The sequence below is a fragment of the Arvicola amphibius genome, chromosome X (genome assembly GCF_903992535.2).
Source record: "Arvicola amphibius chromosome X, mArvAmp1.2, whole genome shotgun sequence".
Taxonomy (NCBI): Eukaryota; Metazoa; Chordata; class Mammalia; order Rodentia; family Cricetidae; genus Arvicola; species Arvicola amphibius.
Window position 1 is genome coordinate 8485853 of NC_052065.1, and position 26355 is coordinate 8512207.

At 39.6% G+C, this 26355-nt stretch overlaps 1 protein-coding gene across 1 annotated transcript in view; it reads right to left on the reverse strand.

The window, feature by feature from the left end:
• Positions 1-32: 32 nt before the first annotated feature.
• Positions 33-26355, reverse strand: part of Txlng (taxilin gamma) — a 51821-nt gene continuing 25498 nt past the window's right edge. Inside the window, exons 3-10 of the mRNA XM_038316403.1 lie at positions 23617-23708; positions 16129-16299; positions 13411-13605; positions 10435-10554; positions 9334-9408; positions 6487-6579; positions 3932-4027; positions 33-2882 (exon numbers count right to left, since the gene is read on the reverse strand). Of these exons, the coding sequence (XP_038172331.1) occupies positions 2544-2882; positions 3932-4027; positions 6487-6579; positions 9334-9408; positions 10435-10554; positions 13411-13605; positions 16129-16299; positions 23617-23708 (1181 nt within the window). The 3' untranslated portion in view covers positions 33-2543. The remainder of the gene's footprint in view (positions 2883-3931; positions 4028-6486; positions 6580-9333; positions 9409-10434; positions 10555-13410; positions 13606-16128; positions 16300-23616; positions 23709-26355) is intronic.

The window sequence follows — 26355 nt, forward strand, 5'->3', positions numbered from 1 at the left end:
CACATGGGCAACCAAAGAATACACGAAAGCTGTTAAATTCATCATACATATTTACTTAATCTATACAGAATCGAGTAGATAAAATCAGATTCACGTTAGTGAAAAATCTCTACAAAATGTATTTGAAAAGCAAAACAAGACTGCCTCTTAACAATTCATATCCTCATGAAAGACGTGGGCTGTAAAAATAAAGCAGTGTGTTTAGCACAAACTAGAAGATATCTGCATCATTTTTTCACAGTTATTTCCATCTACAGTCTGAAAGAGGTAGATTTTTCTGCAACACCTGAGAATTGAATTGTGATAACCAGGTGTGTATAAAGGCAGTTGCATACATAACTAAAAAATACTGGTCTCAAGACCAGGAAATGTACTTCTACAAGTCTGAGGATAAAATGGCCTGATATCCAAGACCCAAGTTTGCTACATTTTGGGGTCTACTGCCACTATAAATATACATCAAGATTGCATGGTAGTGCACCAAATGCAGTAAGTGAATTCAACATTTAAACCTTTTCTGGGCCAGAGTAGTAGCATTACATACAGTGTTCTAGATTATGGTAGATACAGGGCGTGCTACGAAGCCACAACACTGGGCTGGTGAGGTGATCACTTTAGGGGAGGGTATCCTTCTCTGAGGTCCCATTTGTTTTTATTCACATGGTAATGGAAGGACAAAAGATTCTGAATGCATATCAGACAGAATCCCTGTCCTCCAAACATCTAGCTAAAAATGCATGTAAGCCAAAAGCAGCAGGCCAGGACTGTTAGTCACATTGCTTTATAAAGCCCTTGAAAATATGCTACAGGTTCAAGATTTACAGTCTTCCACATAGGACAAGCACCACAAAAAATGTGGCAGGCTACACACGTGGCTTAATAAAATGTTAAGAACTGTGTATCCAGCAGACTTATGAAATGTGATCATTAGTAATCAAAGTAGATTATATTTCTGATATACCTTCCAGTAGCCGAAGGTGGGAGAGTATTTGAGGCTATTGGAAGGGATTGTTCTTGTTTCTGATGAACTGACAGTAATAAGATTATAATCAACTTTATGAATTTCTTCTACTGTCTGACCCCTTGACTAACATGACCAATGGGAATAGTTTTAAATATTTCCAGGACTGTTTTCTATCTTTTGGACAATTTTCAATTCTTTGAATCCATGAATGTCACAGGAGTTTACAGATAAAACTTTTAGCAAAGAGAAATGGAGTTTATTCAGTCCAGTAAGCAATTCAACAAGTGTCAGTCTGGAAGTTTTGCTGAATAGAATGTGGTGTGTTTTACTTGAACCTTTTGAAAAATTACTTTATAAAGCATTTCATTGCAAATTATACCAAAATAATAAAGACCTTAGTAGTTTTCATGGCTGAGCCACAATCAACACTGAGAAAACAAAAAGAACCAAGACATTTTGCTTAGTTTTGAAATTCCCCAATTTAAAGTATAGAAACATTAATACTGGTTTGTTTTAAGTGACAACATCTAAAAAAAAGAGAAATGAACCAGAAACCTTATATAAGTTAGAGGTCATTTTGACTATGTAAACAATCTGCCAAGTCTTCCCAAGATTTAAAAAGAAAATGCTGGTTCCAGTGTTTTTTACTTTGGAAACTAAATGTTTTAGTTAGTGCTGATTCACAATTTAAATTTCTTTCTGGAAACTGTGCTTTGCTGATGGAACTTATTGTAGGGACTGAAAAAAAGCTTTTGCCTAATACAAGCTTCATAAGAATTTATTCTTGTTCTAAACCCACAAAGCACTGCAAGGAAGAGCAGTTTTCAAAGAATAAGCTTTTTGTGGGAAATGGAGAACATGTACACAAACCATCACCATCTACTACAGTAATCATCAGGTAGTCCAAATTAATTTCACATGTACATTCTATCCCCCAGATCAGCACAATATGACTACTTTTAGTCACAGAAACATTGTCTATTCATCCAAAACTTTGCCTATTTTGTTCATAAGTAACATCTTTATGTATGTTCTGTCAGAACTTCAAAGTTATGTGGTCATCTCAATTTGTCAAGTAAATCAAGAAAAGCTAATTTGAATGAAAAATGCTAAGCTTGTTTCTGACATGTTCCCCCTTTATTTAAATAGGCTATTAAGCAAAGGTAATCATCTTGGTATTTTCCTTTGTATTAAGGGGCCAAAATGCTTAAATTAAAATTGTTTTCACATCAAGGGACCATCATAAGAACATAGTTCCTTTAATGGCCCTGTTTTGAATATTTTAGTTGGGAAAATTAGGTGCAAGGAGTAGAAAGAGAGAGGACAAAAAGCAATGAAGACATGCACTCCAAAAAAGGGGAAAATGAGGCAGATGTGCAACATAGGTAAAGGAAATTTATAGATTAAAACTATTGCAAACTGCTAAGCAGCCTCCTGTACCACATAAGTCCAGTAGTTCTAAGAAAATACAGATATGGTAGAAAAAGTAAGAAAATTTTCACCACAAAACCAATAGTTACTACTAACAGAGGAAGTTATACACAAAATATATCTCTCAATACAGTGACCACATTTCACCCTAGTCAACTGACTCAATGCCTTGCGCAGAACCTGAAGATGAGGGCTTTTGTGTAGCATTTCTTCTTTCACTCACTGACTTGGCTTTGGCCCTAGCCTCCAAGTGCATTCCCAGGGCTCTTCTTGAAGTGTTCATCTCCTTGACTGAATCCAGGGCAGCACAGGGCTGCATCGCAGGTGCCACCAAGTCCCCATCTGCTGCTTTGATAGAGACCTGCTCTTTCAGGACTTCGACCTTCTCGTTGAGCTCATTTCTCTCTGTCTGAAGAGCCCTGCACAGCTTCTCTAACCGTTCCAGTTTAATTTGAAAGGCCTTGTACTCTTTATCACGGACAGTTTTCTGTTGGTTTTTTTTTTTTGTCAAATGAAAAACAAAACCAGTCGAGAGTTCCATAACCTCATTAAATATAAATTAGGTGTTGTTTTTAAACAAAATATATATGTCTAGTTTAGAAACCTAATACTCAAGTTTTCATGCCTTGATTGTCTGTGCTATTTAATAATAATGGCTTTAAATTCTGTTTCTTAAAAGTAGATGAAATCCCCTTAACTTGATAGAAATTTCACGTTAACTTTAACTTAAATTATTGAAGGTAGTTGTCAAAGACTTGCAAAACTAAGATTACTTAGAACAATAATTTGTTTTGTTTTTCACACATGATTTCTCTTTAGCCCTGGCTGTCCTGGAACTCACTCTGTAGACCAGGCTGGCTTTGATGTACCTGCCTCTCAAGTGTTGGGATTAAAGGCAGGTGTCATCACTGCCTGTCAGAATACGATTCTTAAACACATGCGCACTAACATTGTGCAGTCCTGTCAAATTTATGAAGATGTATAGTGATTGCAAGCAATACATTTTCACTTGGAACATGGCCAAAAAGTATTTTTTTTCCAGGTAGAAAGGCATTTGGGGTGTTTGCTGGTAGTTATACTAGGAAGTCCCAACGAATGAGCTTCCCTAGGCCTGGACAATGCATCAGCACCTCTCAGTTGATTTTGTTTTAGTCTCTAAAGATAAAGGTCTCACCATGTAGTTTTGACTGGCCTCAAACTCATAGAAATCCTCCTGAGTGCTGGTAAGGTGTGCACCGCCAAGCCCAGTCATCTTTTAGCCATTCTTGCAAGTGCTTGACCTAACTTAGACAGTCAGCACCTTTGGCTGGGACCTAGTAATCCTGGCATTTTATAGCAAGAATTATTATAAATTCAAGTTTGAGAAAACATTGTCTCAGAGGATGCTTATATTAACTGGGCAATAAATAAAATGTTTGATCCTTCATTCAGGACTCTACCACTATCCAACTACGAAGAAAGGCATCAGTCTACTCAGTAACTATCGTACTCTGCACATAACTAATGACACATCCTAATCTCAGGAAACCATCTTACCTCTTCAGCCATCTGGAGAAGTGCTTTATTATTGTTTTCCCATTTGGTGCGCCATACTATTGTCTCTTTTTCCAGTTTTTTAATTTTCTTTGTCATCTGTGAATGAACATAATTACAACTTTAAAATCCTAAATTACCATTTAAAATTTTCTTCATATATGTGAATGTTTAGACTGCATGTATGTCTGTGCACACCATTATGTGCCTGGTGCTCTCAGGAGGTGAAAAGAAGGCATCAGATCTCCTAGAACTGGAGTTATGGATGGTTGTGAGCCACCGTGTGGATGCTGGGAACTGAACTCGCGCACTCTGCAAGAACAAGTAAGCTTAACTGAGCCATCTCTCCAGGGCCTAATTCCATTTCTTATCCTACCAGCTGTCCTATCAAACTTTAACGTTGCTTCCCTCTCTGTCACTGCAGTTGCCTCACTGAGCTGTTACAACCACCAATCATTTGTGAATTAGAAGCGGTGGAATTTAATTAATACAAATTAAAGTTATGTTTTAGTTATGGTCATAATTCATTTTACCTTGAATTTTGCTAAAGACAATAAAGTAGACCCAAAAGAATCGTAGGAACATTTTTGTTTGTGTGTGTGTGTGCGTAGCATTGGCTGGTCTGGAAGTTGTTGGGCTGGCCTCTGATTGCCTATGCCTCAGGATTGTTAGGACTAAAGGCATGTAATATTATGCCTGGGTAAAGGAAAATTCTTAAACCTCTGCTACAAGAAAAGTTGAGAATAAGATTTATCTATGCTTATCAATTGGTCACATTCTCAGTATTCCTTTGTCCACTAAGCTGTGATTTTCAAGTCATGACACTAGGCCCAAGTGCTATTAAGGGAGGCAGACCGGATGCTTTCTACTGGTAGCTAACACAAATTAGGACAAAGGCGTTGAAAAGAGCTCATGGAAGAACTGAGTTGAGTACTGACCCACAGTGATCTGTATTTTTCCATCCCACAGGATCTTCCACAAGGATAGCAAATTTGGGGAATCCCTGTCTTGAACTGTGTTCCACTTCAACAGTGAGCATGTGCTGGAATTCAGCTAATACTTACTGTGCCTAACAGTTACCCCTCGATCGGATTATCAACTCAAAGGACTGGTAGGCAGAAAAAATTACCTGATCATGGAACTCTCCAGATTACTAGGTCTAAAAATACTTGAAGGTGGTAATCTGAGTACTATTTAGCTCCTGGTAATTGAGCACATGTTTAATGAGCCAAACACTATCTGAATTTGGTGGGTCTTTTTATTTCCTTTAAAGGGACAGTAAGAAGGTGTTTGCCACCAAGCCTGGTGGACCTGTTTGATCCCTGGAACCTGCAAGGTGTAAGGAGAGACCCTACACCTTGTAGGGAGATCATCTGACCCTCACACATGTGCTATTGTACATGCATGTATACACACAGTAAATGGTGGGCACAAAGTCGAACAACTTGTTTACAATCACGGTTTTTTTTTAAAGACTTAATATGTGTAACTATGTGCACGTGGCTGTGAGTGCCCATGCAGACCAAAAGTGGGCACTGGATTTCCAGGAGCTGGAGTTACAGGTAATTTATGATTGACTTGACTTGGGTGCTGAAACTGAACTGAGCCCTCCAGAGGAAGGAATGACAGGTACTATTAACCATGGAGCCATCTCCCCGCTCTGTAGAGTTATTTTTAATTGTGTGCATTCATGTGTCTGGGGGGGTATATGCACATGAGCAAAATGCCCAGACAGCAGAATAGGGAGAGCATGAGATCACTTGGAGTTACAGATGGTTGTGAACCACCCAACATGGGTGCTCTGGAACATCACCAACACTCTAATTCAGTGGAATAATAGTCATGGTACATAATAATGTACAATATTATAATACTTTTTGAACACCACTTTAAAAAATTCTCCATTATAGTCTGATTTAGTGTGTACCTATAGTGGCAGTTACCTGGGCTGAGAGGCTGAGGACTGAAGCAAGAGAGCTGCTTGAGTTTTAGAGGTCAAGACCAACCTGGGCATCATAGTGAAACTCCTAAAACATGGGGTGTGGTGGGCTAAGCTTATAGAGCATTAAAAACTCAAGGTTATGTCAAATTATGCCAGTATGGTCTACTTTTAATGTAGCCAAGAAAATAATTTTTTTGAAATGATTAGAAGTAATAAGCTGTTAAGTGACTGAAAAGGCCTATTTCCAATAATGAAGTTAGTTGAGAATTGGTGGTGCAAATCTTTAATCCCAGCCCTCGGGAAGCAGAGGCAGGCAGATCTCAAGGGCCATCCTGGTCTATGGGGTAAATTCCAGGAGAGCCAGGCTGTTACACAGAGAAAACCTGTCTTTAAAAACTACAACAACAAAAAAGGAATTTATTGCAAGTAAGGAAAAATCTTAAAAGTATAAAGATAAGCTACTTGGGGGCACATTAAAGAAAAAAGTGACTAAATACAGCCCTCTATTTGGAAAGATATATAAAAGACAGTATCATAACAATATAAACTCCAAGTAGTAATAAAGAGCTCATAATATCCCTTTTATATTTCAGTCCACTAAAAAACATATAAATACCTTTTCCATTTCCTGCCTGAAGGTTGTAAAAAGTTCATTGCTTTTTGCCATAGTAGTCTGGAATTCTTCAAATTTATCCATATAAAGAGAAAGCTACAGAACAGAATAAAAAGTTGGTTATTCTGAGTTCCAGGCAAACAATTCAAACTCATAAACTTACTACATGATGGTATTTGATAATAAATGAAAGAAGAGCAAACACCCAATCTCTGGATAGCAGTCAGATGCTTAAAATTCTAATAACTCACAGAGACCTATTACTTGGGAAGTTATTTCTGTTAATATATATTTAAAATGCAGGAACATTAGCATTAATTATAACCCCATTAATTAAAATGCATTGGGTGTGGCAGTCAGAAATTTCATGCCCCTGCAAATGCTTTGAGCTATGCCCCAACCTGTGAAAATTATAAGACAATGTTTCTGCTTAGTATCAAGAATATCTCCTGAGCGCAGGCAGGATGGTGGTTGGGGATAGTGAGATCATTAAGAATAAAAACTAAGAAGCACCGTTTTTTATTTTAAGTTCAAGGAATCAAACACACACACACACATATCAAACGTAGCTACCCCACCCTTTATTCTCCTTTAGAGAAAACCTCCAGAGAGGAAAGGACATCGTGTCAAAAGAAAGGAAAAGCTTTAGGGTCCAGGAGGGAACCATTCAGAGATAGTCTAATGTTATTACAAGGAAACAAGTCCAGAGGAAAAGCCTCTTTTCCCTCTCCTGAGATCACAAAATACACATAAGTAGAGGGGCAGGATAGAATGCTTGGTGTTCTTGCAGAGGGACCTGGGCTTTGGTTCCCAGTGCCTGCATGGAGATTCACAACTATTTGTAATTCCCTCTTCTGACTCTGTACCAGGAATATACATACATTACATACACACACACACACAGGCAAAGCATTCATGCACATAAGATTCTTAATCTTAGACAGCAAAAGACCATGTAACCAGTGATGAGAGGAATATAGATAACATCTAACAAAATGTGGGAAGTTGAGATGGGATATGCAGCCCGCCCAGTTATAGGTGGGTGTGCCATATGGTAAGCACTTGGAGCAGGTGCTGCTGTCGGGGAAGCAGCAGCAGACAAAGTTCATCAGGCTAGAAGTGATCACTAGGAGACAAGTAACAAGGAGTATCTGCATAAAAGTATAGGAAAAAAATAGGAACTGCAATAGAATGCTGAGGATTGAGCAAAGCTAGTGGAGTTGTGTTCTGTCCTAACAACTGAGGCTGACAGCCTGAAGTCAGGGACAACAGTGGTGCTCAAGTTGAGTCAAGAGCTCTTAATGCACTTGGAATTAGACACTCCAGTAGTTTCAGTGAAGCCTGTTTTGACGGTGGGACATCCAAAGAAGTCTGTCTGTCTCTCTCTTTGAGACAGGGTTTCTCTGTGTAACAGCCCTAGCTGTCCTAAAATTAGCTCTGTAGACCAGGCTAGCCTCGTACTCCCAAGTGCTGGGATTAAAGGTATGTGCCACTACTGCACCCACACCACGGCTGTCTCTTTAGAGAGTTCAATGTTGGCCCACAGTAGTGAATAGACGGCAACTATCATTACACTTGGACTTACATGGCTAATCACAAAACAGTGGGCCAAGGCAACTACTATGGAATACCACAATAAAAGCAGCAAATGAGATCAACTCTTGGAAAGGATAGTGACAGCAAAGGAAACAGTAAGATGGCACAGGTCAGTTTATCAACATCTGCAGAACATGGACTTTATACCTCATCCACATTGATACTCATTTCCATTCGTACAACTGAATGTATAGGACCGAGCAGTAATGGATTTGAATTTCCTACCAGTCTTCTTTGTACTCTTAAATTAGGCTAGCTTTGCGAGGTTGTGGTGGTGCATGCCTTTAATCCCAGTATTTGAGAGGCAGGCAGATCTCTAAATTTGAGACCAGCCTGGTCTACAGAGCAAGTTCCATGACAGCTGTCTCAAAAAAGTTAGAATCGCTTTGTAAGAAGTTTATCTCACCAATACTGTAAAATGTCCTACCCTACTCAAAAAATAGTATCCAGAAGAGGTGCTTATAAAGATGGATGCCGCCCAGGGGTGGTGGCGCAAACCTTTAATCCCAGCAGAGACAGGTGGATCTCTTGTGAGTTCAAGGCCAGCTTGGTCTACAAGAGCTGGTTCCAGGATAGCCAGGGCTGTTACACAGAGAAACCCTGTCTCAAAAAACCAAAAAAGAAGAAAAACAGACTGATGCCAGGCTTAATGTATTAGTGTATTTAGAGTATTATTTTAAGAGCCTTGCGCTAAACTTGATAATTATTTCAATAATATTTAGCTAAAAGGGGGTAGATTATAATTACAAACACCTAAAGAAAAGAGATGAATAGTACACACTATTATTCCAAACATTGTAACAACACCTACAGAATCTGGAATGAAAAGGAGAAAAAGCCTTGGATAAGAGCATGGTTACAAATAGTTTTAAAATCGCTTAGGTGCTAAATTGGCACAAAAATTATGTTAAGGTGTGTGAAATTTTATAACATTCTTTGAATCTGGAAGTTTGTCAGTTTCCTTTAGTGAGAAATGAGGTAACACAAATGAAAGCCATGAAAGATGGATAACTAATTTTATCCCAGCTGGGCTGAGATTTGGGACTGGGAGCCTACTAAGACATAAGTCTTTTAGTACTATAAAACCAGGGACACTCAATGTGAAAGGTCACCCTAAATGAAAAGAGACTTCCAAGAGATATGGGTGATTGCTTCCTTTTCTGGGAACAAGCAACACCACCTTAGAGGAGATTGAACGTACTAATTAAATGAATGATTTTTCTCAAAATTCGCTATCCCAAACTATCAAGTTACCTGCTGTTTTAGTTGTACTTCTTGCTGTTTCATTTGTTCATATTTGTGCCTGGATTCTGTTGCTTCTTTTAGTAACTAGAAAACAGAAACATTCTTGCAAAAGTACTAATAGCAATTACAACTATGAATATAATGTCAAATAATGATCCAATTCTACCGTACCTTTCTGCTCACTGTTTTACCAAGAATAACTACCTTGCAAATGGAATACCTTCTTTCAGTTGCCGTTTACATTCACCTTCCATTTTTATGCTTCTTAGCAATGCTTACAGAAGCAGAAAGGCATCTTTTACTTCTTAATTAGAAAAAGGTAAAGGTACTGTGGAGGCCTAAAACAATTTATAAAATTTTCAGGCTTAAGGGTGGTATTTTAGGTAAAAATAATCACATGTCTGATATTAGCAGAAACACTGCTAAGTACCTCATGGCTGAGAAAACTTGTGCTACCTGAGGAGCAAGATAAGACTGGGTAGAAGGCTATGGAGAAAAGCAATGAAATTAGATAACAGGATTCTAAGCATAAAAAAGCAACAAGAAAAAACTGGTGAAGGATGACGCTTCGGTTGATAGAGCGCTTGCTGTATATCCACAAGCCCTGGGGTTCAGTCCTCAGCAAATCATAAATTAGGTGTGGTTCATGAGGAACTCAAGTTCATCTTCTGCCAAGGCGACCCAACTCTAAATAGTTACACCAATCATTTCCATAGTGTCAACTTGTTCAAAAACAAAACTAGGGCAAGGTATGGTGGTGCCTATCTTTTCTTTTTTTTCCAAGATGGGATTTCTCTGGGTAGCTCTGCTGTCCTAGAACTAGCTTTGTAGACCAGGCTGGCCTTGAACTCCCAGAGATCTACCTGCCTCTGTCTTCTGAGTGCTGGGATTAAAGGCGTGCGCCACCACCACCTGGCAGTGATGCATATTTTCATCCTGCCAGTGGGAGACACTCGGGAGACAGGCAAGTGGATCTCTGAACAGAAGTAGCCAAAAGCTTTCTAGAACTAATAATTAACTATCATGCCCCTTGGGTAACATTAAATGTTTTAGTTAAAATACTGGCAATACCTTTCTTCTTTTTTTTTTTTCTTAAGGAACAGAACTTACAAACTCTCTTTCTCTTTGATGTTTTTCATCAGCTTCTTTTATCAGCTGTGTCGTTTGCTGAAGTTTGGCATCCACAAGCTGTTGCTGCAATTCCTTGTGTTTGAATACTTTATCAATGTGCTATGGAAAAAGAATTCCTTTCATCACTTCATGAAGAGAGGAACACAATGGGGAGGAAATATAAGATGTTAAAACACTGCTAGCCCTGCTTTCCTGTAAAAACCACATACCTAATAACCTAGGTCTTCCATCCCTACACCTATAACAGTATTTGACACCACCTGCAAGAACATTGCACTGTTGGAGCTAGGCACCACCACAAGCTTTGAAATTCTTGTTTCTGCCGTGTACTGAGAAAGTAAACATCAAGACACACACATACACACACCTTTTCTGCCCATTCCTTTTTTCCCTACCCATTAAATTTTGCTAAATTCCTCAATTGAAGGCAGCATAACTCAAAGCCAAACTAAGGCAAATTTGTCAATTAGGTAAGTTTCTGTCCTGCTAAATCTCAGTGCCAGTATCTATTTGCTGAGTCAAACCAAAGGTGTTTGGTGCCTTACCAGACATCAAAACATCAAAGCCTTGGAAGTGCAGAATTGAGATTCTTTCAGTTATAGTGTGATATGTGACAGGAAGAATACTAGTTCGTGATAAGATAGCCTAGGTATTAAAGCGGCAGATTCTATTTTCACTTATGAATTTGAACAAACACATGATTCTCTAATTTGCTACATCAATGAAAAAACAGTCCATTAAATAATAAAATTAAAAGAATCATTGTAAGAAAATTAGGATCTGGCCTGGAGGCATACTTCTTTAATCCCAGTGGGAGGATCTTTGTGAATTTGAGGTCAGCCTAGTCTACATAGGAAGCTCCTGGACAGCCAGGATTACAGAGGAAACCAAAAGAAAATTAGGGCTTTAATAATTTAATAGTAAATTTTAACCTGAATGACAACAAACCCACAAAACTTCATTTACTTTATTTAATAAGCTCTTCAATAATAAAAACAGACCAAGGAAATCTGTATTTTGGAGATGAGACATAATCTAGTGAAGTAGACAAACTTTATTTGGATTTTAATTCAGATTTTTTAATAACAGGAAAGTACGAATGCTTAAGAGTTCTTGCTGCTCTTCTTGCTGTTGCTCTTGCAGAGAACCCAAGTTTGTTTTCCAGTACCTATGATGGGCAGCTCATAAATGCCTGTAATTCCAGCTCCAGGGAATCCAATACCCTCTTACAACCTCTTCGGGCACCCACACACATATAAATTTTAAAAAGACAAGCAGATGCTAACTTCACTTTTTAGATGTGAAAATTATATGGCCAAAAAGAGCTTTCTGAGTTATATGCTGAAATATCTATGAATTTAAGAATTTTGAGGCCGGGCGGTGGTGGCGCACGCCTTTAATCCCAGCACTCGGGAGGCAGAGGCAGGCGGATCTCTGTGAGTTCGAGACCAGCCTGGTCTACAAGAGCTAGTTCCAGGACAGGCTCTAAAGCCACAGAGAAACCCTGTCTCGAAAAACCAAAAAAAAAAAAAAAAAAAAAAAAAAAAAAAAGAATTTTGAGGCTGTTCTTCCAGAGAATCTGAGTTTGAATCCCAGCACTCACATGGATGCTTACAACCAACTATAACTCCAGTTTCAGGGGATCTGACACTCTGTTCTGGCCTCCTTATGTGCAAACAGAACACCCATACACATAAAATAATTTTTGCAAATTTTTAATGAGTTCAAGCCATAGGAACTAGGGACATGACTCAGCAAATACAAGTGCTGCTCTGATTTTGGTTACCAGCACCCACCTTGGGCAGCTCACTGTCACCTAAATTTCAGTTCCAAGGGATCCAGTCCTCTTCTGGCCTCTGTGGCCACTGTACTCATGTGCACAAACCCACATCCAGACAAAGACAAACATAAAACATTAAAACTAGACTGTTGAAAACTTAAAACCTATTCAAGACCATAGTGGGACACTGGAAAAAAAAAAACAGGACGCCTGTAATCTTAGCAATCAGAAAGCAAAGAAATGTGCCATGAGTTCCAGGCCAGGCAGGAATATAGGGAGTTTCAAGGCAGCCTGGGCCACAGAAAAAGACCATACCTAAAATAACAAAAACAGAAAAAGAAAGAGGTCCAGGACATAAGTTCAATGATGAAACATACTTAGCATACATAAGGTTCATGGGATTGATCCCAGCACTAACAGATAAATAAAAAATAGGGTTGAGGGTAGCTAGGTTAGGAACAGAAAGTTCATATAGTATGGCCAAGGCCTTGGATTTGACCCCTAGCAGTGCAAAAACCTAAAAAATTAGTTGTTGCTAGGCAATGTTGGCTCATGCCTTTAATCCCATTGCTCATGAGGCAGAGGCAGGTAGATCTCTGAGTTTTAGGCTAGCCTGGTTTACAGAGCTAGTTCAAGGACAGATAGGGCTGTTACACAGAGAAACGCCATTAAAAAAATACTTTATAAATGTAAAAGCTGGGCTGGGTTGTTCAAACAGGAAAATCTATTTAAGCCCATGAATTGGAAGCCACCCAGGGCAATAAGCACAACCCAATATCAACAGGAAAAAAAAATCAAAAACAAACATAAACCCGAGACACAGATGTAATGAAATGGCTATAGATTATCACAAATGTCTTGAGATGCAGAGTATTCTGGGGCCAAGCATTTATTCATTATTAGTCCAGATAAGAAAAGAATGTGAAAATTGACATCTTCTAGTACTTCATGGAACTAGTATTTAACAAAACTGGAAATTCTCTTGCCTATTCATGCAGATAGATTCTCATTTAATCTTTCTGGTTATGTAATGGTTTGACCCTTTCCCTAGTCAATAAACCCACCTTATACTATACACAAAGAATTCTAAAACATCCTGTAACAATACTTTTAAAGTAAACAGAGAAGTTACTACTAATAGTGAGAAGCTGTGGAAAGCAATTAAATGATATTACCTCTTCCCTCAATGCATACTGCTCAATGAGCTTCTTCAGCTTCTCTCCCAGTTCAATGTTCTCCTGTCGGAGTTTGGCATTATGTATGTCATGCTGTTCCAGCTGGGCTTGTATTTCATTTAGAGTAATCTGGAAATGTGCTGTTGCTTCTTTACGTCGCTCTTCTTCCTCTCTTGCCTGCTGCATATTTTCTTCCTAATACCCAAAGGAATTTTTGTTAATAGTACACCCATGGGCAAAATGCTCAAAGAAGCTGCTGTTGCCAGGCCCGTGACCTCAGCTATTCAAGGCTGAGAAGTTCAAAGCCTGTCTGGGCTTAAAGAGTGAATTAAAGAACAATTTGGGCAACTTAGTGAGACCCTGTCTCAAACAAAAACTACAGGGTAGGGGAAATAGTTCAGTTGGTAAATACCTGCTGCCCAAGCCTAAGGAACTGAGTTCAAATCTCCAGCACCCACATAAAAAGTAGGGCATCGCAGCCTGTGCCTGTAATCCTAGCTCTGGAGGGATTCCACATGCAAACTTACTCTACTACCCCCAACACACAAATGGACACACATACCAAAAAAAAAAAAAAAGGTTAGAAATGTAGCTTGGTAAAAAAGCATTTGCCTAGCATGTGGAGAGGGAGAAAAGCTGCTGCGACTGCCCTGAAACATTGCTTCTAAAGTACAATCTGTCCTCCTTACTTAGGATCAGAAACTTTCTCTGAGTTCGAGGTCAGCCTGGTCTACAGAGCAAGTTCCAGGACAGCCAGGGCTGTTATACAGAGAAATCTAGTCTTGAAAACAAAACAACAACAACAACAAAAAAAAAACAGAGTAATGAGATATAGAGTCCCAGTTATATCAACTGACTGTCTCCTAGAACAGGCTTCTTGATAACCACACAAGAAATGAACTTAGATGCGTCTGAGCAGACAACCCTCCTTCAGTTTACCTTCTAGGCCACACCTCTCTTAAGAGGTCAAGAGACCAATGGCATCCTTATTTTAAAAAGCTTACCTTCAAATGTAAATTTTACTACTCCATTCAAAACAACTAGTTATAGGGGAAAAATGCCTCCTAAGTTTTAATTTGGGGGTAGTAGAAGTAAGTTAAAAGGATTGAAACAAGGGCTTTGAGCATACTCGGCAAGTGAGTAGGCTATATCTCCAGTCCAATTTTTATTTTTCATTTTGAAACAAGATCTAATTTTGCCCAGGATGGCCTTGAACTTGTTCTGTAGCCTAGCAGGTCTTAATTTGCAATACTTCTGGCCTCAGTCTTCTAAGTAGCTGTGATTTCAGGCGCACACTGTTAGCCTAGGTATCTTATTAAAAGGTATCTTATTTAAAGGTTCAGGGTTGGAGAGATAGCTCAGTGGTTAAGAGGACCTTGGTTTGATTCCCAGCACCCACGTGGTAGCTTACAACCATCCATAACTCCCAGTTCAGGGTAATTCCCATTTCTGATGCCTGCTTCTGATCGTAGCCACCAGCTATCTACTGGTACACAGGTATACATGCAGGCAAAAATCTCATACACATAAATAAATCTTTTTTTAAGTAAAATAAATACAAAGGATCAATAGTAAGACTGAAGAGATGGCTCAGGGGTTAAGAGCACTTACTGCTCTCCTACAGAACACAAGTTCAGTCCTCAGCATCCATATCAGGTGGCTCACAACCACCTATAACTTCAAGAGATTCAGGTTCTCACTGTGATTGTGTGTGTGCACATCTCCCCCCCTCCCTCCTCAATAAAATCTTAAAAGGAAGCAAACGTTAATTCCTATCTGGTTAAAAATCCATGTCCTAAGTGCTGTTGTATCTCGGTCCCTGGGATGTAGGTAAGAGATGGGGCATTTGCTCAGAGTTCCAGCTCAAAATCCTACTCTGTTGTATGCAAGGACAGGCTTCATGGCTCTTTTTTCTCTTCCTCCATGCATACCAAGTCATCTTTGCGTATCTGCTCACTCTTCCTGTATAATCTGCCAAGATCTACGTGCAACTGCCAAAAGTATTCAGTGCCTGGGAATGGCCACGGAACTTGGGCAGTTCAGCCCTGATATCCACCTAGTGCTCAGCAGTGCTCCTTTCTCACAACACTGATTCTAAATTTACCAGTTTCTCATTTCATGGCAACTACTTTAGTGCTCTACAGAAAACTGGCAACTCTGGGCTTCCTAAACCATGGCTTCAAGAGGGGGGTGGGTGGACTGGAGAGATAGGTCAGTGGTTAAGAGCACTGCTGCTTTTGCAGAGAACAATGTTCATTTAGTTCCCAGCACCTAGCAGATAGTGGCTCATAACTATCAGTAACTTACTTCACACAGCATATCCAACACCCTCTTTTGGCCTCTTTCAGCACTAGCCATACACATGGTACACACATATACAAGCTGGCAAAACACCATACACATAAATAAAACCTTTTAAAAAGGAAGCTAGAGAGTGGGGATTGCAATGTTTACTTATTCCCTGTGACCAAAATATGAGGGAATGAGGGAATTCCTTTTTTGAACAGGAAACCCACATTTAACACACAGTGTTACTCTATCAGTCTCACATTATATTGTCTCATACGAAGCATCAGCCCAAGCAAACCAGAAAGGCTCATATCTCGTTTCTGGGTAGGCACAGATTTCAGATTTCAAATAGATACAAGATGACCTCTTGTAAAATCAGTTGAGAACATTATTTCTGTAAAATAGAAAAAAATAAATAAATAAACTAACCTTTAAGGTCTTATTGTGACGCTGAAGTTCTCTGCAAAGAGACTCCAGTTTGCTTCTTGCCAAGATGGCCTTGCTGTGTTCACTCTGCAGGTGAACTTTCTCTTTCACGATCTGGGCTTGCTTCTTCTGCAGAATCTTCATTTGTTTCTGAACATTTCTGCTCTCCTCCAGCTAAAATTATCAAGTACGTTACATTCAGGAAACATATAAAAAGCCCCTCAGTACCTCAGTGAATGCTAGAAGAATCAATTTTCTTTTTTAGACTCACTATGCAATTTTCTTTTTTAGACTCATTATGTAGCCCAGGTTGGTCTACATCCCTCAATCCTCCTGCCTCAACCTGAGATTATAGGCATGTGCCACCAAACTCAACTAAGAGCCAGGGCTGGAGGGGTGGCTAGGCAGTTAGGAGCACTTACTGATTGATCTTCAGGGGACCAGTTCAGGTCCCAGCACCCATATTAGGTGGCTCATGGTTGCCTATAAGCTGGAGAGCTTCAAGGGATCCATCACACTCTTCTGACTCCCATTGGCATGGGGGTGTGCGCGCGCACACACACACACACACACACGCACACACACACGCACACACACACACGACATTTTAATTTTTTTTAAAATAAAATGTTCATTGCCCAGCATGAAGGTCCTGGAAAAAATGTGAGCATCACAAACATTTTATTCAATAAAGCTGAATATTCAGATATCATGAGCCCAGTCTAATCCCAGCACTCAGGGAGGCAGAGGCAGAAGGATCGCCATGATTTCAAGGCCAGCCTAGGGATACATAATGAGTACCAGCACAGCCTGGGCTACAATATGAGCCTTTCAATACAAAAGAAGCCAACTATTGGACTGAAGAGATGACTTAGTGGTTAAGAGTGCTTGCTGCTTCTCTTGCAAAGGATGTAGAGTTCAGTTCCCAGGACAGTCTGTAACTCTAGTTCCAGAAGATCTGATCCCCTCTTCTGGCCTCCTCAGATAATGCATTCAGTGTGTGCCAAATACTGGGAGCTTAAGTTATAGCTCGCTCAGTGAAGAGCACTTGCCTCCCACATGTAACACTGGGGCAGGGTTCCATCCCTAGCATCACCCAATCATAGGGCATGCAGGAGGGGGGTAATACTGTATCATATAATTTTATTCAAACTGTTCCATGCTATGCGACACTACCAATATCTCTCTGTTCTAGTGGTAAGGAAGGTAAACAATTTAGTGTAGACAAAAATGACCTTAATCTTTCTTCAGCCATTTAGATATACTTCATCTTCAGAACAACCTTGCAATATTCAAGTTCCACTTTATTATCCAAATTTTATATAACTATATCAGCCCAAGAATTGCCCAAGAGTACAGAGTGTGGTGGGAATTGGAATCTTGAAACTTTCCACATTGACCTGCAAACCTTGATTTGTTACCTTTGACTGACTTCAGAGACTAATTACAGATCTTTCTGGTTTCAAATCAGTGATTCATAGGCAATTTAGGCTCCTCAATTTCCAGCTATAATCCTATGAAGTGATCTATTTCTTGTCCAGAAGTTTCATGTTCTGGGTTCGTAACTTAGTTGGCAAAGCGAGCATCTCTTGAGTTTCTGCTTCTTGGGTAGCTATCTGTCTATAGACTCCTTCCTTCTATTAAGATTTGCCGAAATAAAAGAGGGATTATTGGGACTGGAGAGATGGCTCGGTGGTTATTAAGAGCACTGGCTACTCTCTAGAAGACCTGGGTAAAATTCCTAGAACCTACACGATGCTCTTAACTATCTGTAACTCCCTGGCTTCAATTTCTAGGACATACAGGCAGCTTACAATTGTCTGTAATTTTAGTCCCCAGGGATCTGAGACCCTCTTCTGGTCTCCAAGAGCACCAGGTACATGCACGGTACACAGACATACATGCAGACAAAATACCCATATAGATAAAGTAAAAAAATTTAATTAAAAAAACAGGATTATTGTGCTTTTTGTCTTTATTTTTATTATAAAAGAAGCTGATGTTGTATCAGCACAATAAGGTTGCTGGGGTTGGGAGGAGGCTTGCCACGCAAACCTTATAGTTTGGGTTCAATCCTTGGAACTCATTCTGGAAAGTTGTCCTCTGATCTGTACATGCACATTATGGCACTCAAGTATCAGCACTCTTTCTGTCACACATAAACACACACACACACACACACATAAAAGCTGGTGTTTAGGAATCAATACTGAAATTTTTTTCCCCTAAAATATCCACATATTACTGAACTAAATTTAGAACTTTTTAAGCAGCACTCAGGTTCTCTGTATGAATTGTTACAATTTTAGGTTTGAATAAAATGAATCCCTTTCAAGGTGACATCCACACTAACAGATAAGATGGCAGCCTTACCAACCTTCTGAACATCTTTGAAGAAACTGATGCAGTCATAAAGAACAAGAGTGCCATCTTGTGGCTTTTCAAAATGCACTAAACCTTGTAGAAAGATATAGTGGCTCATGACTGCAATCCCAGTACTTGGGAGGGTAATGGGGGCAAGGAGATCAGTAGTTCAAGGACATCCTTGGCAACATAATGAGTTCCAGAATACCCTGGGACAAATAAAACTATGTCTGTAAAAGACCAAACCAACTAACCAAAAACTCCTACCAAACTATCTGCTTACTGATAGTAACACTTTTACAGAAATTCCTCCAGGAAGAATTGCTGGTTTGGCATAATATTTAAGTTGCCCTACTATGGACTATGCATGGCAATATAATTTCAGAGGCTGAAGAGTCAGATTGAACTACTGCCAACCACCTCTACTCTAGGACCATCACAACCCAGTGTTCACTAATCCTTTTTGTCCTTTCTATGTTATTTCATCTGTGTAGTCCTAAATAAAATTTTTAAAAGCAAAAACACTTTGTTTTTCATTGTTGACTGAGGAACTGATATTTTTGCTTTCTTTAATAATTTCCATTAATTTACACTAAGCAGCCACATGGTGATTCTGGGATGCCACATTCTGGATTATATTGCTACAACTCAACAATACTGTTGGCATGTACCCTGCCATGTTAAAAAAAATATATACTTCTCTCATAGTCAGGTGGGGATAAAACTGGAAAGGATTCCTGTAGGTTTCATTCTAATGACTTAAAGGCAGGAATTGAGGACCTTCAGGTTGAAAATTTGGGGAGACATAATGCCACAAGTCAAGGACTCAGGCATTCATAGATTCTTCTGGGGGTGATGTAGGTGTTTCAGCTGACTCCAAGAGAGAAGGGCAAAGAGCTGAAAAAATAATCTAGCCAGGAATGAAAGCTCACTTGGCAGTTAGTCCCAGCAGGCATAGAGGATTGTTCAGGACCAACTCCACATACAGCACACTGTAGACATGGTGCAGCACAGCTCAGATGGAGCCCACATCCAAGTCAGCAACATTTATGGCAACTTCATAGTAATGGAGATTCTAACAGCTAGCTAGTTTTGAAAGCCAGAAAGCCATGTTCCATGTCTAGCAGGGACATGTTACTGACAAATGAGTCAACAGAGAAGCGCATCCCACACACACATCAGCTTATATTCCTTATTCCTCTTCTTTTGAGATCCTGATATCTTCTTGCAGTACATGTGTATAGTGCAGACATGCTCCATTCTGGCTAAATAGGTACAGGGTGTAGGCAGTCATAAGAACTGCTGAATGCCAATGAGAAGCCACTTCCTTTTCCCAAAGCTTATCATGTATTCATATATATATGTGTGTGTGTGTATTCATGTGTATACACACACACACATATACATATATAATTTTTTTCAAGACAGGGTTTCTCTATGTAACAGCCCTGGCTGTCCCAGAACTTGCTTTGTAGACCAGGTTGGCCTTGAACTCACAAAGATCTGCCTGCCTCTGCATCCCAAGAGCTGGGATTAAAGGTGTGAGCCACCACCGCCCCGCTTCATGTATTCTCTTTTTGAGCAGGGTATCACTATGTATATACCCCAGGCTGGCCTCAAACTCAGAGGTCCAGCTGCCTGCATAGTGCTGGGATTAAAAGTATGCACCACCACTCCAGCCATCATGTATTCTTTAAACAGACTGCAAACTTACTCTTACTTGTGGACAGTTCAGAAAAAAAACAGGCTTTGGATGGATATAGCCCACTAGCTACATAATTGTGTGTTTCATATATATATATATATATATATATATATATATATATATATATATATATGATATATATATATGACATATATATATATATTATATATAGTGTATATATATGAAATTCTCCAGGGTGCTGCCTTCTAGATGTTGAATTCATATGGCACTATTAAACTGTGTTTTCAGAGTGGCTAGCAAATCTGTACACCCAACAGCACTGTACAAAAGATCATGCAGGGGCTGGACAGGTGGCTCAGTGGTTAAGAGTACATATTGCTCTTGCAGAAGACCCTAGTTCTATTGCCAACACCCATGTAAGGAAGGTCAAAACTGCCTATAATATAATCCCAGCTCCGGGGATCTGAAACCCTCTTCTGGCTTCTGTGCAAACACACACATAAATAGGTAATTAAGAATAATTTCTTAAACAAGTAGGAAAAGAGACAAGAAACCACGCAAATCTATTCTCTGTAAGTCATATGAAGATTCATTTTTCCCATGTTAGAAACATAAAATAGATCAGACACGATAGCACATTCCTTTAATTACAGCATTCAGGAGGCAGTGACAAACACAGGTAGATCTCTGTTGAATTCTAGGCCAGCCAGGGATAAATAGTGAAAGTCTGTCTTGAAAAGAGAGGGAGAGAGGGATATAGCATTTCATTGTGGTCTTCCTCTCTGACCACTATACGAAGTTAATACATCTACATGTCTTTATGGCCCATTAGGCTAAATGATCTTTGTATCTTGGTTTTCTAGTTTTATGTCATACCTCTTTGTTATCTTCTGCCTTGCTTTCCACTGTTCTTTTGTTTTTTCCTTTCATATTTGTAGGTATTCATTTTTTCCATTTTTATTTTACTGTGCTAGGGATTGAATACAAGACCTTGGACATGTAAGACAAATGCCCTACCACTGAGCTATACATCCTTAGTCCTAGATGTCCTTTCAGATATACTTAGTAAAATGTTATGTGTATGGGCATTTTGCTGCACATATACAATATTTATGTAGTACCTACAAAGCCCAGAAGAGGGCATCAGATTCCTTGGAACTGTAATTATAGCAGGTTGTTAGCTGCCATGTGGATGCTGGGACTCTAACCCCAAGTCTTTTGGACAAGCAGCTAGGGGCTCTTAATCCCTAAGCCTGCTTCAGATATTGTTGTATTAAGTCTTACTCTGTTGGAAATGTTCCAGGTTAGTAATGTCATCTTTTAAGGTACTTTGAATTCTTTTTTTTCTGGTACTACAGATTGAACCTGGGACAGCGTCACGACCACTGAGCAGTATCTCCAGCCCTTTTTTGTTGATTTATTTTAAGGCAGTGTCTCACTAAGTTGCCAATATAACCCTTGAACTTGTGATGCTTTGGCCCAGTCTCCTGAATAGCTGGCATTACAAGTCTGCGCTAACAGGCCAGTCTTTAAGATATTTATGGAAGGAACATATTAATTTCAGTAAGACCAATTTCTACAATTTTTATTTATTCATTTATTTATTGTGTGTATGTGTATGTGCCACAACATGCCTGTGGAGGTTAGAAGATAACTTATAGGAATCAGTTCTCTCCTACCATGTGAGTCCTGGGGAACCAACTCAACTCATCAGGCTTGGCAGTAAGTACCTTTAGCAGCTAAGTCACCTTGCTGGCCCAATTTTTTGTTTGTTTTTCATTTTTTTTTTGGACACAAAGTCTCATTGTATAGCCTAGGTTGGCCTCAAACTCACAGCAATGCTCTGGCCTCAGCCTCCCAAGTGCTGGAATTACAAGTGTGCATCACCACGCCCAGACAATTTGTGTAAATTCTTAAAAAAATATCTAATTTTGTGTGTATATATGCATGCCCGCCCAAGTGTATGTATGTGCACCACATGCAGCATGCAGGAACCCACCGGACTCAGAAGAGGTATCAGACGTCCTGGAACTGACTAAACTGAAATTCCAGGAAATTGTGAGGGACTACATGGTGCTAAAAATCCAACCCATGTCATCTGCTAGAGCAGTAAACATTCTGAACTGCTGAGCCTAGCTTGTACATGTTTGATAATGCTTTTCATGTTGTGAGAAACTCATCCCAAAAGTACTCAGTGGGGTAAGAGTGCTTTTTGTGCAAGTATATTAGTTCAAACCCCCAGTACACATATAAAAAGTAGATAGTTATAACCCTGTGTTATTTGGAGGAGGTATGTGTCAAGAGGATCACTAGTTCCAGCTTCAGTAAAAGACCCTATTCTCAAGACAATAAAAGGGAAAGACCCAATGTCCTTCCACTGACCTTTGGCACATTTGTATCTCACACAAGAAAGAGAGAGAGTGCCTTACCACTTGTTATCTCAACATCTGGGTTATAAAAGGAGTCTAAGGTCAGCTTAGTCTATATATCAGGTTCCAGAACAACCAATGCTATTTCAAAAAAACTTTTTTTGAGTAGGTCTTATGTATGTATTCCAGTCTAGCCTCATACTCCCTATGACACTGAACTCCTTCCTAATCCTCCTGCCTCTACCTCCCAAGTCCTGGAGTTACAGGCATGCAACACGCACACGCACATACACACACACACACACACACACACACACACACACACACACACTAAATAGTAGCAGCATTGAGTTTTAGAAAATCTGTGCCAGTCAGCACATGCTTGTTTCAACTACTCAGAAGACTGAGGCAGAAGGATCACTTGAGCCCAGAAGCTGAAGACTGGCATGCACAATAAAACCAGACCCTCAAAGACAAAGGAAAGGAAAAGGTCTGTCTATACCACAGCTTAGCACTATGGTCTTCTCTCTGTACTAGAAAAAGTCACTCAGTGTGCTGGCACATACCTTTAATACCAACACAGAAAAGGCAGAGGCAGGCTGACAACTATGGGTTATTTAATACCAATCCGGTCTACATAGCAAGTTCCAGGCCTGCCAATACTACATAGCAAGAACTCGTCTCTAAGCCGGGCGGTGGTGGCGCACGCCTTTAATCCCAGCACTCGGGAGGCAGAGGCAGGCGGATCTCTGTGAGTTCGAGACCAGCCTGGTCTACAAGAGCTAGCTCCAGGACAGGCTCTAAAGCTGCAGAGAAACCCTGTCTCGAAAAACAAAAAAAAAAAACAAAAAACAAACAAACAAAAAAAAAAAAAAAAAAAAAAACTCGTCTCTAAAATAAATAAATAAAACAAAATAAAATCATGAAACCAACAAAAAAAAAGGCCTCAAGAAATCAGATTCTCTTACAAATTTTGCATAAAATATTTTACATTTTAAGATACATCAAAATTATATTTTAAAAAGCCTATCAAGCATACACACATATTCTGTTATATTTTTATGGCCCTCGCAGTTGTGACTGAATACTCACGAGATCAGCATATTTCTTACAAAGAGCTGCCAACTTCTCCTCTGGGGTTGAAAGAGTGTTTAGTGCTTGCATCAGCAATAAAACTTCTTTTCCTAATGATTAACAAGATAAGAAAGAAATCCTGAATAATACAATCAAATCTAACCTGTGAATTCTACCAACACTTCCCATATTCTAATCTCAGAACAAAATAATTTATACCTACAAATAGGAATATAGTATTTGCCAGCTCAATTCTGAAAGCTATTTTGAGCTGGTCATGTTGGTTCAAACTGCTAATTGTGGCATGCAAGAGGATTCTCAAGTTCAAGACCATCCTGGGCCACAGAGTGAAACCCTGTATCAAAAAACCAAAACCAAATCAAACTATTTAGGATATATAGGTAAGTGGAAGAGCAATTGGTTACCACCCGTGTCCTAAGTTTGATTCTCATCAAGGAAAGGAGCTACTTTTACATTCCAAATTAATAGATTCTCCCTCTTCTATTCTTCATTCATCCCCATGCCAAATGTCTACACTCAATAACACTGCTAATTAAGCCTTTTCTTTCTTTCTTTTGTTTTTTTGGAGACAGGGTTTCTGTGTAGCTTTGGAGCCTGTCCTAGAGCTTGCTCTGTAGACCAGGCTGGCCTTGAACTCACAGAGATCCACCTGCCTCTGCCTCGCAAGTGCTGGGATTTCTTAAACTGGATGACAAATACCATTTTCTTTTTCTGAGATTTACTTTTATTTTGTGTGTGTGTGTGTGTGTTGCCTGCATGTATGTACACCTTGTGTATGCCTAGTGCCTACAAGGTGTCTGATTCCCTGGAACTGGAGCTACAGATGGTTGTAAGCCATCATTTGGGTGATGGGAACCAAACCTGGGTCCTCTGCAATAGCAATGAGCCATTTCTCCAGCCCCAAAATATTATTCTCTCTCTCTCTCTCTCTCTCTCTCTCTCTCTCTCTCTCTCTCTCTCTCTCTCTCTCTCTCTCTCTCCCTCCCTCCCTCCCACCCTCTGTCTCTTCCTTCTTTTTTTTTTTTTGAGTCAGGGTTTCTCTGTGTAATAAAAAGCTCTGGCTGTCCTGGAACTCTCTTTGTAGATTAGGCTAGCCTTGAACTAAGAGAGATCTGCCTGCCTCTGCCTCCTGAGTGCTAGGATTAAAGGCCTGCACTACCACTGCCTGGCACCATTTTCATTTTTAAAAAGTTCACTCTTACACCCGAGCTATCTTATCAATGTATATGCCTTAATGGCTCTGGTATATAGATTGCTATAGAAATAAAACAGCAGAATGACTTCAAAATTGAATACTTTTAAATGTGAGTACAGTGATGGCTTGAGCCTATAAAAGACCCCTGTAGCCCAAGATTTCAGGCCAACAGAATAAGACACTGTCTTTCACCTCCCAAAGAAGGAGGAAATTTTTCTATCCACATGAAATTTTATTAGTAAAACTCAAGACTCGTTTCAATAAGAACATTATGAAAAAGCCTGGCAGTGGTGGCGCATGACTTTAATCCCAGCAATTGTGAGGCAGAGGCAGGCAGATCTCTGAGTTTGAGACCAGCTTGGTCTACAAAGTTCCAGGACAGTCAAGGCTATACAAGAAAACCCTGTCTCAAAAAAAGAAAAAGAAACAAACTATAAAAGAACATTGAGAATTCTTTTTTATATATTTTTACTTATTATTTATTTATTATGTATACAGTGTTCTGCCTACATGTATGCCTACAGGTCAGAAGAGGACATCAGATCCCATTACAGATGGTTGTGAGCCACCATGTGGTTGCTGGAAATTGAACTCAGGTCCTCTGGAAGAGCAGTCAGTGCTCTAAACTTCTGAGCCATCTCTCCAGCCCACATTGAGAATTCTTAAACTCAAGGGTTTTTGTTTTGTTTTGCAATGTTAGGAATCTTTTGTGTGCAAAACAGAATTTGGATATTATAATTTAGTTTTCATTTATTTTAACTTCTTTTGTTTTTAGAGATATGTTACACAGGTTGACCTTGAACTCCTAAACTCAAACAATCCTCCTGCCTCAGCCTTTAAAGTAGCTGGGATGATAGGTATGTTCCATTCCCCTACATAAAATTCACTTTTAAAATACACCATTTAGAGTTAACAAAAAGTACACAATTTAGTATATTTACAGGGTTGCACAACCGTCACAGCTATCCAACTGGGGAGTGTTCATTAACACCCAAAGCAAACCATACCCAACATCAGTCACTTCTTGTTCCTCCATCTACCTCTAGCCCTGGCTACTGATTTAGGAAATGTATCATTTTTAGAGAATTAAAAATATTTTTCAGCCGGGCGGTGGTGGCGCACTCGGGAGGCAGAGGCAGGTGGATCTCTGTGAGCTTGAGACCAGCCTGCTCTACAAGAGCTAGCTCCAGGACAGGCTCCAAAGCTACAGAGAAACTCCGTCTCAAAAACTATTTTTTCATATTCCTTTACATTTTTTTTTTTTCGTTTTTTAAGACAGGGTTTCTCTGTGTACCTTTGAAGCCTGTCCTAGAATTCACTCTGTAGACCAAACTGGCCTCGAACTGTGAGATCTACCTCCCAAGTACTGGGATTAAAGGCATGTGTCATTACTGCCTGACAACTTTTTACATTTTAAAGAGTAGCAGGAGATTACGTTAGTAAGAAAGGTAACCCAAGCAAGCCATGGTGATACACACTGATAATCTAACTTGGGAGGTGAAGTCAAAATGTTTAGGAGGCTAGGGTCCTCTTTGACAACA